We start from the raw sequence: 16,300 nt of genomic DNA on the forward strand, positions 1-16,300 counted from the left end.
CCGATTTCTCCGATTATGAATATTTTTCACTTTTCAATTTGGATCTTTACTAATATTTAACCAATGACTGTCCACTGATTTATTTAGCCCACACCTGCATTTGGCCACCTCCTTATACTTACGTGATTTACTCTACGTCACAAAATTTCCCAAACCACAAGTTTGTAACTTAAAAACACTCCTCCACATCCCACTCTTCATGCCACAACAACAAACTTCACCCTCTTTCCTCTTTATCTTCACTCTTCCTTCCTCCTTTCCAATCCTTTCACCTAAAAAGGAAAGGGGATAGAAAAATCCACACACACACACAAAAAAAAATAAAAAAAAATAAAATAAAAAAATCTCTCGAGTTGATTTCACACCTCTTTCTTCACACTCTGACATCATTCCATTACAATCCGCGCCTAAAAAAGATGGCTATTAGGTCAAGATTGACGGTCATGCTCATGTTGACCCTGGCTATGGCCATGGTAGCAGAGTCGTCGTTCTCTCACTTGGACTCTGCTACCATAGCCTTTGCTCGCATGAGCAATGACAATAGTGGACGTGTTGGGGACACGTTAGACGTGGACGAAGAGATGATGATGCCATCCGAATCAGCTCGTAGATCAGTACTTAACGCGCGCGATGATCATATCTCCTATAGAGCGATGAGCAAGAATCAAATCCCATGCGACCAACGAGGTCAATCTTATTACAACGCTTGCAATCGCATGTCGAAGATTAATCCTTATAGGCGTGGTTGTTCAAGAATCACCAATTGTGAACGCACAAATAGTTAAAGTTAATCAAGGTAATATATGCATGCATATTAATTCTATGCATGCGTTCACGTAAAAATATATCTTAGCAAACTTGGATTGGTAAACTTCTTTTTTGAAAACAGATAACTAATACTTTTTTGTTATTTTTTACTAAATTCGTAGAGAATAATATATTAAGAAGATTACCAACAACAAGGGGATAATTTACTTCTAAGTATTTTATTTCTCTTTCTGTTGTTTAAAATATACTGTACACCGTATCATCATTGAAGATGATTTTTGTAATTAAGTATATGGTGAAATAAATTACAGTTTGCATTGTACATTGTAATTGCTTTCGATGATTTTCAGTTTTACGTCTTATTTATTATGTGTATGCTTGATAGACCACAAGATCGGATAGTAACGGTAGAGGAAATCATACAAAACAAATTAAAATAAAATGATCCAACAAAAAATCTCATAGATTTAATATTACCGTATCTCCTACCTTAACATAAAAAATCTCTTGTGAATGGGTCGTATAATCGTTTTCCTACGTCGTACAGTTCAGACAAGTTTTTTAAATGTATTAATTTCTATTTCAGCATCCACTTAATTCAGCAACTTTTCCTTCCATATGCACACCTTTGAATAGATTTATGAATTTCAAAAAAAATTTAGGGTAAAAATTGAATGAAACCGGGAAGAGAGACTAGATTACATCAGCAGCTAACACATGCTATTAATTTAGGAAGTTTTTTTTTTATCATTGTTTAATGAAGACTTGCATTCCATAATTACAGGTCTGGTCCGCCCTACCAAATTAATTTTTCATTTTAAAACTATATTTTATTTGATATTGAGGCGTTGTTAATTAATGTTGTTGTAGCTAGCACATGCTACAGTTAAATTTTCTGCATGGGAGGGCCCAAGATAAAATTACTACCCAGTACCTACCAAACTAGGCGATTAAAATGGAAAATTAATTTGGTAGGCACAGGAAAACTGTAGTTATGGAATGCAAGTCTCCCCAACATTAACACTAAAAAACACAGCACGAAACATCTCGTATTCATACGACGTCCGTTAAAAGTCATACTCCAAGGGATGTAAATGTAATGTGGGCAGCCCAACATTAACTGCTGATAAAAGAAAAGTCTACCCAACATTAAACTACTAAAGAAGGAAAGGAATGCAATTAAAAATTTGGTAGCGAAGCCAAGCGTGAGTTAATTCTTATCAATCATATGTTGAATCTTACTTTTTTTCACAAACAGTTATCTCTGAGGAAAAAGAAAAAAAAATAAAGAAAGTGGCCAAAGGTATAGGGGGAAGAAAGACTAGGAAATTTTTTATATAATCTGCTTTACGCATTTGTTGTTTTGTATTTTGTAACATAAGATAAATAGAGAGAGGGGTAGAAAGAAAGAGATGACAACTTCACTCTGCTACGTGCAACAAACACTTGAATAGAAGAACATAAAGGGGGAAGGAAAATTAAAAAGAAAACGACAAATGGTACAATCTACAAAAAAGCTGCTTTTATAAGCATTAGATTTCCTCGGGTAGCTACTGGCTAAGCAAATACAATCAGAACAACCACCATCTCCTTCGTCCATGCTTTTTCTGCACATAAAGTTAATATATTCTTAAAGTGACCGCTTTCAGAAGAGAATAATGGGGGCTTGAAAGAAAAAGCGAGAAGTGAATTGCACAATTTATGAGAAATCTAAATATAAAAGATCAACGATTTTAGAAACAACTACAACAACGATGCCTTAGTCCTAAACAAGTTGGGGTCGGGTATATGTGACCCCACTTCTTATTTCAGCATCCAATATAACAAATATGTTGATACTAATTCAACTCAAAATTGAGCTTCAAAAGAAGTGACCATTCCTCATTGTAATCAATTTTTGCAATATTTTTGAAGTGCAGGCTTCATCCATGAAGCGATAATAACCTTGATTTGCATCACTTCATTAAGCAATGAAGCGGTGTCTTTTAATGACAATAATGCTTAGCACCATCTACTCATTGTTGGAAAAGTACCAAAAAGGGTAAAAGTCTGAAATGACAACTACGGGTTTTTAAGTATCCTAAAAACCAATCCCTGCTGAAGTTGAAGATGAAGCATATTTATCAACTTAATGTTTGAAGACACATGGTGTGTTTGGTACAAAGGAAAATGTTTTCCCAGAAAAAGTTTTGTTGAAAAACAAGTAGGTCTGCTTATTTTCTACTGTTTGGCAAGCAAGCAAAAAAAATATTAGTCTAAAAGTTTATATGTAATCTAGCAACACACTATGAGGGTGGGATGGGTGGGGAGTGGGTCTTGGGGGCGTTGGATTGATGGGGAGGAGACAATGAACTTGGAATGTCACTTATTAGCTTGTTTTCCCCAGAGAAAATGTTCTTCAAAACTTCACCAACCAAACATGAGAAAATTGGAAAACATTTTCCTCCTACAAAACAAACCCACAGTCCAATTTAAAATTTTTGCATTCATGTGTAGCACCAAGTGAAGTGCTGGTGTATACTGCACCCATTGTTGCAAACCAATCCTAAAATGCATTATTTCTAGTGTCTAAAGAAATCTGAATCTGAAGTAAGTGTTCGTTTGTTGGAATAGGATGCTGATAACACTGTTTTACCATCACACTTAACAAATCAACTTATTTATTCGTTAATGCATCACGTATTTTAGGCCTTTTACTTGATTTCACTTCAATTAAAAAGCAACTATAAACTGATCCATATATTCCTGAAGAGAAAAAAGTACCTTTTGATCCTGATTCCTTTCTGGTTCCATAACAATAGGCTGAGGAAGTACAGAATTGTCAATATTCTGAATGTATGGGCGGACCTTCTCCTCCAACATTTTGTTAAGCTGAAGATATGAAAAGATGATCACAGAACATATCAGCAACTAATATCAATAACATAGATGCCTATTTGTACAGCAATTCGGAGAAATATATGAAATAATTGTTAGTTCAATAAAATTGTAAACACCAGCTATGCACACTAAAAATATGAATCAAGAACATGTTTCAGATGTCAGAAATCTGACTGACTTTAAAGGACTGCATGTCCTAGAACGCTCTTAAAATTGTTTTCATGAAGTTCAAGAATTTTACATGTTACAGTAATAACGTTGAAGGAAATAGTCAAGACTTTTGCTAGAATATCATTTAGTTAAGGTGCTACTTCACGACATTCTGTACTATTTCGCCCTACAAGTTGTCTTGGAGTTTGTCACACACTTAAACTTTCAAATACTTTCCGGGCTCGTTTGGTTTGATGGATTGGATAAAATAATCGTGGTATAAAACTTGGTATTGTTTTATACGGTGTGGTTGGTCTTTTGAGTCCTGCATAGCTAATCCTGAGATAATTTAACACACCAATTGATGTTATTTTATACCTATTATAAGATAATATAACAATACATGGATTAATTAATACTTGGATTAAATATTAAATGACAAAATTTCCTTTTATTTTTTCTCAACCCATCACCAACGCCCTTCTAAAAAATAAACCCATCTATTAAATTTCACCCTATATATCCCATTCTTAGTACAAAGAACCAAACGCCTGATAAATAGTAATTGTTGCATTATAATCTCTGCATTACTAATCCATGTATTACCAATCCCTGCATAATTTGATTCTTGAATCTTAACCAAACGACCCCTTAGTACGCTATTAAGACTTCTTCTCTAGGATTCAGCAACAAATAAACTGAATAGAAGAAATATTATGTTCCTGAAAAATGAAGTCATTCAATCAGAGGCAAAAGAAATATTGATTATCAGGAAAATGCTTAACCAGTTCAAACTTGAAAGCACATACTAGCAGGCATAAGAATGCAATTTTGTACTTCAGTAAAGTCACTATGTAAAACAATGGACCAGCCATACTTTACAAATTCAGCAAAAAACCAAAGCAGCCAATGGGTAAAGAAATTCAGAAGTCCACATACACCAAATATGGACTTTTGAAAGCAAAATTATGAAACTGGAGCTGTACATCTAATTTGGTATCTGCCCTTCTGTGATTGAACAAGAAAATCAAATTCCATCCTAGCAGTTTTACTAGTAAAATCATTAAGGAAAGTCCATGTTTATGAGAAAAGGTCTAATTTGTGCAGATGAACAGGGTGAAAAATAATCAGAAACCCATATGACATTTTTTTGCCTTCATATCTAGACAAACAGCAACTATGCCTAGTCTTAAACAAGTTGGGGTCGGTTATATGAATCCTTACTGACCATGTTTCTCCATTTAAATTCATTCCAGGCCGACATTATACAAAATAAATAAAAAGTATTACAACTTCTCCATATTTTCTACTGACATTTCAAAAAAGATCTCTGATAGACTAACCTTTTCTTCTCTCCACTTCACTTCCCACTGAGCATCCAGCATCTTTTCAGCAATTTCTCTTTGTGCATTAAGAAGAACTGTCATCTCATATAGCTTTTTTGGGTCTTTGAGGTCCTTTTCACTCCAAGAAGATGCGTCTAGTGGAAGGTTCAATTCCTGCAAATGCTTGTATTACCCCATAAGAATAAGGAAACTAACAATTATAATTGAAGAACAAGAGAACTTCCTGACAAATCAACTACATGCTAACGTCTCGAATTAATCACTCAATCTATTACTGCAGAGGAAATTTAAATACATACTTAACACAGCAGATAGAAGCAGAACTTTTTCTGTCTGTTTCTAGCTTCTTTAAGGGGAATTTGTTACAAAAACAAGTCACCTAATGTACAACAGTTATTCACAATATTCCAAGATAAACTTCAAACATCCTTCCAATTTTACTTCATGATTTATACAGGTTGTTGGTTAACCCAAAACAGTGATGAACCATCCAGAAGTTAGCCGCCATTTAAACAAGAGCATAACTAGAAATAGTAGAAAATTCTAGCAAAGATAAAACACACCCCCCAATTTTGAGGACGGGGCGGAGGGTCAAGCTTCATGACTTCTGCCTCCAGAGCTTTCTTGGCCTTGAAGTAAGGGACGTTCTTCACAACAACAGGATCTTCCCTAGCTCGGGCGGGATCAATAGAGACCAAGGCCTGTAAGATAATATAGTAAAAAAAAGTTGATCTGGATACTAGTGAGACATATTTACACAAGAAAATATGTCATACTTCTTGCAAATACTCCCATCCAGGTTTTCTCTTGGCCACCACATCTCGAAGTTGATCATATCGCATAGATTCCTGGAGTGCAACAAGTCTACATAAGCCATCACCGAATTCTGGCTCCTAAGTGTTCCAGACTTTGTGAAACCCACAAATAGGTAAAAGATGAAATAAACAAATAGGTAAAAGATGAAATAAAATAAGGCAATCTATGTCAGCGGTAATTTTTTATAAAAACTGATGCAATGAAATTTAATTTGAATCAATTGAGATGATGAGATCTATATGTTGTCATTCGTCAATATATTTTACTTGTGAAAGTGCTAATTTCTCAAGACGAAAACAGCTTCAGAACTTCATTATAATCATAGGCAAAAAATGAAAGGTCATCTTTTCAATGAGTTAACAGTCCAAATAGCTTTTTTGAATGTCACCGGCACCGCCAATTGCTCATAAGACTTGTATGGTGAGGTTCAGCCATAAAGAACCTTAATAATGCAGACTGAAGAGAATTGTGATCCATCACTCCTCAAAAGAAGGGGAAAAAGACGAGAAAAACATCAGTGACGTCAATAAAAAGACCTGATTACTTAAGACTTGAGTGGCGGACATTTGTAAATAGAGCTGAATGGAGCAAACGGGTTCCTGACTTCCTGTATCCGAACCCAGCGATAGGATAAGGCTGACTAGTGATTTAACTTGAAACTCTACCACAGTTAATCTTTGCATGAGAGTTTTGGATAAAATAATCATCTGAATAGGACATATACGCTTACGAAATATGATCTTTTTTTACCATTAGTGGAGCCAAGAACATTAACAAGGAGATCCAAATAAAATGTAAAATACCACAGCTAGTACTTTTTATCTACTTTTTCCACTACACTAAAAGCTTTTTTCACAGGGATTAAAAAAATTATATAAGTACGGAAATATTGCTTTTATCCTATTGCATAGAGTAATTTTTGGGTGAAAAGGGATTCAATTCAATCCCCTTCTTACATGTGGCTCCATCACTGTTCCTTGCCAATATATCATTGTTCAATTTTGTGATTTGAACTTGGAGATTTTGAGAAGATTCCAGAGATTTCTTTCAGCCTTATTGCTGAGTTCAGAAATTTCCAGTGTATACTTGTGGACAAACTTCATTCTACCAATAGAGTGAATTGCGCTTGAAGTTTTTGTTAGTAATTGGTATAAATTGACTTCTATATTATTCTTTCCAATCTTGCAAAATATTATTTTCTTTTGAGCGTTTGGGATATAGTAACAGTGCATAGGGATTGAGACTTAAGAAGAATGTAATCTTGTCTGTTGTGTAGTGTGTTTGGGCATAGTAAAGAGCCAGAAGACGAAAATGAAATAAGGTCTACTTCAGATTTTGGCAGGATAGCATTGGTTACTTTGAAGTTCTCTGGTGCAATACCTGGAGGAGCAGCATTAGGAAGTAGAATTCAATTATGACTTTCTTCATTTTATTTGAGCATCTCATCATTTACTGATGTGAGTTATTTCCATATTAATCAAAGTTAAATAGGTTGCTAATCAGTTCAAGTTTGTTTCTGGTGCATTTGAAGCAGGGTGAGCATATTTTGTCTGTTTAATAAAGAGTTTGCCTTTTTTTTTTTTTTTCCTCCTGTTTCAGTATGAACAATAATAGAGTTCACAAAATGTACAGACGTTTAAGCCTGTATTATGGGCTTTGCAAAAGGATCAACATTCTCAAATTACAGAGCAATTATGAATTGTAAGGGAAAGACAGTCTTGGACAACCATAATATAAAGCAAACCTTATATTGCCACCAAATCTTCTTCTTGACATCATCATCATATTCAAATCCACCCACAATCTGAGGCAAGGTAAGCAACCAAAATGCAGCAATGCTGGGGTCCTTCATACTCTCAACAATATGCTGCAACAGTTAATAAGGAGAAAAATGATAAACGCGCAAAGGTGTAAGGGGCAGTCTTATACTTTACTTTTTTATAGAAATATTTCAGAAGCGACACGCTTATACAATAGAGCAAGACAATCTGGTGAATAGGATTATAACTAATAGCTATGTGGGAAGTAAGGAATGAAGAGAAAATGAGACTTTTCTCTCCCAAGATTGGCTTGCCATATAAGAGGGAAAGTAACTAGAAAGAAGAAACAGATATCCTTTAAACCCATTTTCTACATAAAAAAATAGGAAGGAAATCAATTCTTCTTTATTTTACCATCCTTTTCTCACCTCCCAACAGCATAAGAACCTTTCTTTTCATCCTTTGACATATCGACCAAAAAAAAAAATCAAGGAATGATGGATGAGATGCAAGAGAAATCCCCCATATTATAGTAAGCAGTAACTCATTGCAACAAAATAAAAACAGGTATGACATAGCACTAGCCTCGTAAGGATAATCCATCTTTCTCATGATATTATAAGCTTTCCAAGGAGGCTCCATAATCTGCAGCATTGAAAGATAACACAAACATGAGAATGACTATAAGTAAATCAAAACTGAAAGAAATGGAGGAAATTAAATTCTCCCTAGAGTTGAAATTCATGGCGTCTAGAATCCAAATGGGATAAAAGGATAATATCTAGCTCTCATTTTATTTTCCATTCCTCTTATCCATACTCCAGACTGTAGAAAACTATTCCCAGTTCACTAGATCTCTAGGTTTTCCCCATGGATGCATTTTTTTGACTCATTGCTGACTACTTGGCTCTTGTTTGCTTTACAGATACCTATATTTTTCCATACTCCATTCCAACGCCATTAATCAATATAATGAAACAGATTTATGCCCAGAGAAACCTTTTAAATGAACATCTATCAACTGCGAAGAAATTAAGCACAGATGCCATTTTCTTGTTCATACGTTTTTACTTTATTTAGAGGCACATGAAATGGATGAGCGAAAAAGTGGAGTTTTGTCAAGATAAAAATTCCACTTATGGTAGCAGACTCGTGGCAGGTTGCGGGTTTTCAGTCTCTAAGTCTTAGCATGAGTATAAAGGGTTATATGACTAGAAAAAAAAAAAAAAAAAAGTACGGGAAGTCAAGCAAATAAAACCACTGAACTAGAATTCTAAGCTGATGCCAAACATATTATCATAATACCACACGCCCTTTCTATGAATTCGCTAGAAAATGAAAAGATAAGGAAGTTGCATTTAATAAATTTTCAGAAGTAAAATTCACTGCCATTAGAATTCTTCTTCGTTTTTTTAATAACGGTGGTGTCTAGGCCAGCTTATGCACCTCAAATATTCTCCCGGATACCTCTCACAAGCACAGATACCAGGTAACTCCATGGCTTAGGCATATGGGGAAAAAAACATCTAGTGTTTTTTGCCTCTATGATGATTTGAACCTTGGTGTCTAAGGTGTGCACCCACTTCATGGACCACTAAAGTCACTGCCATTATAATTCTAAAATGGTACTGAATTTATTAGCATGACGTAAGAAAATAATTCTCAATGGTTAATGTATTAACATGATGTAAGAAAATGATTCTCAATGGTTTTGGAATCAGTTGAAAAGAAAATGGAACAAAGAACAGGACGGACTGGATAGAACTTACATCATCTGCAGATATCCTGACTTGCAGCTTGTCTTTGCATTCCGGGCATTTCATCACACCCTGCAGAAGTAGTATCATCAGCAACAGCCATTGCTAAGTTTCAAAAGTTTTGGAAACAGTTTTACTTAAGAGTTGAGACCAGACAGAGGTGAATATGAAAGATCACTGCGAAGCATAACCACCGCATCCATCTTTAACACAATTGACACAAATCCGAGTAAAGGAAATAATGAAGTTGGAGTATGCAAGAAAGAAATACAATTCTTAACTCATAACATACTAAGTGAAATGGAAGCATTATGCATCATTTAAATTCATTGAAATAGTATCAAAACAGCCTCACTTTAACAAGACTACTTTATAATAGGATGAGCTCTAAGTCAACTCAGGTAGATTCTCATGCATATTCGAGGTGATAATAGGTTACAGCTAAAGACTCGGGTGCGGGTGTCACTGATCCTTCATGATCAAAATTTTAGGATTCGGGGATACGGATCATAAAAAAGGGACTAAAAATAAATTTTAAATATAAAAATATCTATAAAAAATATCTAATTATGAAAAATTAACACTAATAATTAATTTAGATATTATCCCTTTTTTCCAAGAAAACATTTATAAATAGCATAATTAGGTTAATTAATACAATTTGCTTACTTTATATATACACATTTGTAATATATATGAAGTTTAATCCCAAAAAATAAAAAAAATTCCATCTCAAAAAATATATATGAAGTTTACTTAAATGAAAAATGTTTGCCTTCAAAATATACAGATCTTTAATTTACAGTTAAATACTGTATATTATTTAGACTATAAAATTAAGACTGTAAATTTTGTTTTTGAAAAGGGTGTGAAAAAAAATAGAATTTTAGTTGTAATTATATGTAATGTTTATCCTCATAGACCAACCAAGGTGGCAGCAAATTAGCAAAGGGTTCAATTCCTAAATTTTTTTTTTTTTGTCTTTTTGGGCAGCCAACAAATAGATGTATTCATCTGGTGAAATCAACAAATTGAGGTAAGATTCCAGTACTACACTTGTTGAAATTCAAGCTTCAACTTGCAATCTGCCTTTACTCTCTACATCTTCTTCTTCTTTGTTCGTCTCTGCATCTGCGTATTCTTCTCTAAATCTTCTTCCCCAACAAAACCTTTTCCACGTCTCTGTTTTTTCCCAGTACAACACAACCCATGTCTCTGTTACTACATAGCAGCGGGTATTCTGTTTCCCATCTCTTCAAATTGAATTTTCCCCAACACACACGATCTCGGATCCGACACAGATCCCAACCTTACCCGTGTAGTCGTGTCGACATAGATACGGCACCCAAAAACTAATTAGGGTTACAGATAAACGTGTAGTTCTAGGTTATCTGAAAACTATCTTCATGAGCTTAGGGTTATGGGTTCTTTTGCAGGATTCAACCTATTCACCTAAGTGATTGAACGTAGGCACTTAAAGTCATCTTCAAAGTCAATATCTAACTGACAGATATTACTTTTACCTAGTACAAGCATGGGAAACTACAGTTAAAATCGAATGAAAATACATTTACATGTCACTAACTCACCTGAGCCAAGTTGCTTTCTGGTTAGACTTGGCTTTACTTATTCAATAAGCCCAATTTTCAACTTGGCTTGCCTTCACAAATGAAACTCTATTTTCTTTACCTTAGCATTTTGGATAGTTTCTCAAGCCAGAAAACTACTGGCATAACTCACTCAGTTCATTTGCAGCCTCCCTAAGAAATTTGCTATATTATGAAAATTGAAAAACTTCCCAAAACAGTTCTCACCGATCCATCACAACTGGGACAATCTTTAGATGGCAGTGGCACTTGAAGGTCCACCGTGGAAGGAAGGTGCACCAACTCAGCTCTGTTATCAGCTATGGCATCAGCAATGGATTCAGCTGTTGCCTTTTCTCCCCTGCAGCAGTAGTTTGGAAGCTTTAAATAGACAAATATTCAGTGTGTTTGACATTCTCTTTTTGTCCTTTTAAGTAATTTTTATTTTAAATTTACCAAAAGAGGGTGGAATTTCACAACTATGATGATTAATACTCCCTCCGTCCCAATTTATGTGATATAGTTTGACTAGACACGGAGTTTAAGAAAGAAAGGAAGACTTTTGAAACTTGTGGTGTAAAACAAGTCATGGATATTTGTGTGGCTATCAGTGTTATCAAAAGCGAAAAGCGCCAAAAAGCTCCAAGAAGTTAAAAGCGCAAATAATGTGGGCTTTAATGAAAAAACGCAATGGTGCAAAAATAAAAAAACATATATATGTTTAGCCCAAGACTAGTAATAATAAACATGAATAACAAATATATGGACAAACAAATTGTAAAAACATAACAATAAAGTGAAATATCAATTTCTAGTGTCATCTCTTCAGAGAGGTTCATTGGCAAGGAAAAGTATGTCTTAGAGCCTTGATGATGAAGCGCACATAAAGCGAGGTAGGGCTTAAAGCGCGCTTTTAAGCGCCTTTTGACAACACTGGTGGCTATAAATCATCTCATTAAGGATAAAAGGGGAAATTTTAAGTTAAATTATTTCTAAATATAGAGATGTATCATTCTTTTTGGGACAAACTAAAAAGGAAAGCGCATCACATAAATTGAGACAGAGGGAGTAACATAAAACAAGAAGAAGGTGGCTCGGTACACCAACATGATGACGGTGACGCGGTGAGCTACCAACTGCAATTACACGAGCTACTGTCACAGCGAATCCGAGATAAAAAAGCTGAAGACTAGAATATGCTTTTAACAATCACATAGAACTGTGGCAGGGGAGAAGAAGGGGGTGAAAGCACCTCGGTGTACCTTTTAAGAGTATGCAGCTTAGAATATGACAAAGACCACGCAAAAATATTCTAGAAGTTGGATTGATATATATAATTTGAACAGGAACTTCATTTTAATAGCAAGAGCACAAATCTTTCAATGATTACCTACCTTTTCAATGTATAGTTTTTCACTTGGTAATGCACCTTGCCTGAACCTTTGCACATTGTGCATTGCAACGCCTGCCATCCGCTGCATGTCCGGCAGTCCCTGAAGTTAATGAACCAAGCAATATCAACACATGCCAATTGACTATAAATTTGAAAAGTATCTCAGCTTCCCTTCAGTAGGTGTTAAATAAGATGCTCTCTAGCTTTTGCTTCAATTTGATTACCACATCCACTTTTGCATAAAGACGTAGAGACCACCAATGAGCACAGAAATCAAATGTCTGATATCTTTCAAGCTCATAGTCCATTGTGGAAGAAAACATTGATTGACGCACCATAACTATGAAACAATGTGAGCATCCAAACCAAATCCTTAAGGTAATGGCTGGAATGGCCCCAAGACCTTTATAAATTTTTTGATGCCCTTTTACACACAATGTGTATAAATCAACAAAAACCAAAACTTTTGACATGGACAATTTATCAATTTCATTATTTCTAGTCAAGACACTTCAACTTCAAGAATATAAATTCTAACAAAAAGTAACATGAGCTGAAAGTATAAGGGCACCTCTGGCAGATCACCTTCTTTCCGAGCTCCAAAGCAATGTCATAAGTACCCAGAGTAGCCACCACCTGCAGAAAAACCCACCAAATATCTCTGTTAGGAGAAACCTTCACTAAACTAACACTTTCATCTTAAAAATCCCTGTATGGTTTCAGTTCGTGGCTTCTCTGTAACATATTAACAAATACTTGAAGACCCATTTAAGGAAATGCTGAAAAGCACTTCCTATTCATGATATCTAAAGACCCAATTCTGAAAAGGCACAAATTTAAACTTTCCAATTCATGGCCTCACAGTTGACATATAAGCAAACCAGTTGAAGGCCCAATTCAGAAAAGAAGGGGAAAAAAAAAAAATAGACTTCCCCATTCACAGCCTCTCAGTGCGATATGAACAAACATTTAACGTCCCAGTTCAGAAAACACTGAACAATTTGCTTCCCCATTTGAGGCCTTTCAGTGACATATGAACATATAATTGAAGATCCAGTTCAAAGATGCTAACAAATAGACTGTCCCATTCATGGTCTCTCAGTGACATATGAACAAACATATGACGACCCATTCAGGAAAAAAAAAAAATATATAAAAAAATAAATGCTGACAATTATACTTCTCCAATTTGAGGCCTTCCAGTGACACATGAGCATATATTCTTTTTGATCAGGTAAAGTTTTTCATTAATAATAACAAAGGCCAACATGGCCGCATACAAGTGGTATACCAAAAAAAAAAAAAAAAAAAAAAAAAGAGAAACCTACAAAATACGGTTCTCTCCAAAAGACACCCAATCCTCTGTACAAACGGGAACTACATGGGTGCACCAAAAGAAAACAAGGGATCGGAAACTACTCCTCAATTGAGCAAAGCTCATCTCCACCCCTTCAAAAGCTCTCCTATTTCTTTCCTTCCAAGTGACCCACATCAAAGCAAGAGGAGTGACATTCCAAGCCTTGTGCCTTCTTCCCTGAGCTCCAAGCTTCCAGCCGGACATCAACTCCTTCACGGATCTAGGCATTACCCAAGAGACGCCAAACCACCAAAAGATGCCCTCCCATAACCTCGAGGCTAATTTGCAATGTAATAGAATATGGTCCACATCCTCTCCCGTCTCCTTACAAAGAAAGCACCAGCTCGTGCAAATAACCTTTCGTTTCCTAAGGTTCTCCGCCGTCAAAATCACCCCTCTAGTAGCTAGCCAAGCAAAGAAGCACACCTTCCTGGGCATCTTAGGGATCCAGACCGAGGCATGCGGGAAACTAACCTCTGTCATTACTAAGAGTTTCTCATAGAATGACTTAATTGAGAATGAATTGTTATCCCCAAGCTCCCAGCTCAAAGCATCAGGTCTGTCAGTTCGCACACAATGCTTTTGGAGTAAATCTAGCAATCTTTGAAGCTCGGTCACCTCCCAATCTTGAAAATTCCTCCAAAACCTCAAATCCCAAAAAGACCCGTCTCCTTGTGTCCCCCTAACTTGTTGAACAAATAACTCCCTTGGCAAGAGAGCCTATACAAAACCGGGAATTCATCCTTGAGCACCAAACCTCTACACCACTTTTGCCCTCAAAATCTAACTGTACTCTCATCCCCAACCTACAAAATAATATTACCCATAAAAGCATATATTATATTCTTCCACACACCACACCTGAAATGCAAATATACAAACAAATAGACTATCCCATTCATGGTCTCTCAGTGACATATTAACAAACACATAACGACCCATTCAGAAGGAAAAAAAAAACGCTCATAATTATACTTCTCCAATTTGTCCATAGCAGTTAGTGAATTGCTTATACTGAAGGTCAGCAAACTGCTTCAAATTCTTCAGTAGCTTATCAGTAAATAAACAATACATATATAACTTATTCATCTATGAGTTATGTGGGTTTCAAAATTGCAAACTAAACACCGTATTAATTTTACACGTGAATAACTTACCTCCTAACCAACTACCAAACATGGTATTACTTAAGCAGGATTTTAATACATAAATAACTTGCCTCCTAACTAGCTACCAAACGACCCCTTAATCCTCCAATTCGGAGAACACTGACAATTATACGTCTCCAATTTGAGGCCTTTCAGTGAAACATGAACATATCTTTAAAGACCCATTTCAGAAATGTTAACCAAATAGACTTTCCCCCTCATTTTCTCTCTGTGACATTTTAACAAACACTTAACGACCCATTCGAAAAAACGCTAACAAAACTATACTTCTGCACTTATACTGACAATTGGCTACATATATTTGAAAACCCAGTTCAAAAATGTTAACAAAACAGACTAACCACCCCAGTCACAGTCTCTCAGTGACATTTTAACAAACACTTAACGATAACCATTCCAGAAAACACTCATTCAAGGCCTTTGAAGTGACACGTGAACATATATTTGAAGACCCAGTTCAGAAATGCTAATAAATAGACTATCCCATTCATTTTCTCTCAGTGACATTTTAACAAACACATAACAACCCATTCAAAAAAAAAAAAAAATGACAACTACAGTTCTCCAATTTGAGGTCTTTCAATATCATATAAACATATAATTGAAAACCCATTTAAGAAAAGCTAACAGATAGACTATCCCACTTATACTCTCTCAGTGACATATCAACAAACACTTGACGGGCATTCAGAAAAAAACAAAAAAAAAACAATGACATTTACACTTGTCCAGTTTATGGACTTACAAAGATGGTAGAATAAGACAACTTAGAGATGAATTCAGGTACACCGAAACCTCTCGGGGCAGACCCAGCAATGTCATAAGCAAGTGTAAAAGGGGAAAGAACGAGTTTTATTGGGAATTCAAATATGTCAATGAGTTGTTGTCCATAGCGGTTAGTGAATTGCTTGTATTGAAGGTCAGTAAATTGCTTCAAGTTGTTGATTAACTGACCAGGCCCTCGTGACATTGTTGAAACATTCAACTAAATTGAATTGAACAAGATGAAATAAAAGGATAAAGAAAGGGATATAGCTGTATTTGAAGGTATGTTGTATAGGGATAGGATAGGTGGTTGGATTGCTCGGTTTGATGTATAACTCTTAGAAAGGGTCAAATATACCCATTGACTATCAAAAATAGTTTAAGTACAAGTGTACAAATATACCCCTGAACTTTCGGGAAAAAGATCCAGACATATCTCGTTAAAACTTCTCGTGATCACCTATACCCCTACTGTCCAAGTTTTGGCCCAAAAATACCCTCATCGACGTTAAGTGGGTGACTGGATTTTATAAAATCATTTTCATTTTTTTTT

The 16,300-nt window shown here is 35.5% G+C and overlaps 2 protein-coding genes across 2 annotated transcripts; one reads left to right on the forward strand and one right to left on the reverse strand.

The window, feature by feature from the left end:
- Positions 1–416: 416 nt before the first annotated feature.
- LOC132043741 (protein RALF-like 19) lies at positions 417–785 on the forward strand. The gene has a single exon (XM_059434208.1). The coding sequence runs from the start codon at positions 417–419 to the stop codon at positions 783–785; it is 369 nt and encodes a 122-aa protein (XP_059290191.1).
- Positions 786–2,074: 1,289 nt separating this feature from the next.
- Positions 2,075–16,055, reverse strand: LOC132043734 (uncharacterized). Its single transcript, XM_059434203.1, has 12 exons — positions 15,728–16,055; positions 13,028–13,092; positions 12,458–12,556; positions 11,292–11,424; positions 9,490–9,549; positions 8,306–8,365; positions 7,705–7,827; positions 5,921–5,992; positions 5,708–5,845; positions 5,142–5,297; positions 3,532–3,639; positions 2,075–2,375 (listed from the first exon to the last, which is right to left on the reverse strand). Exons 1-12 carry the CDS (start codon positions 15,950–15,952, stop codon positions 2,340–2,342), a joined length of 1,275 nt encoding a protein of 424 aa, XP_059290186.1. The 5' UTR covers positions 15,953–16,055; the 3' UTR covers positions 2,075–2,339.
- Between the last annotated feature and the right edge of the window lie 245 nt (positions 16,056–16,300).

Source organism: Lycium ferocissimum, unplaced genomic scaffold, assembly GCF_029784015.1.
Source record: "Lycium ferocissimum isolate CSIRO_LF1 unplaced genomic scaffold, AGI_CSIRO_Lferr_CH_V1 ctg2829, whole genome shotgun sequence".
Lineage (NCBI taxonomy): Eukaryota > Viridiplantae > Streptophyta > Magnoliopsida > Solanales > Solanaceae > Lycium > Lycium ferocissimum.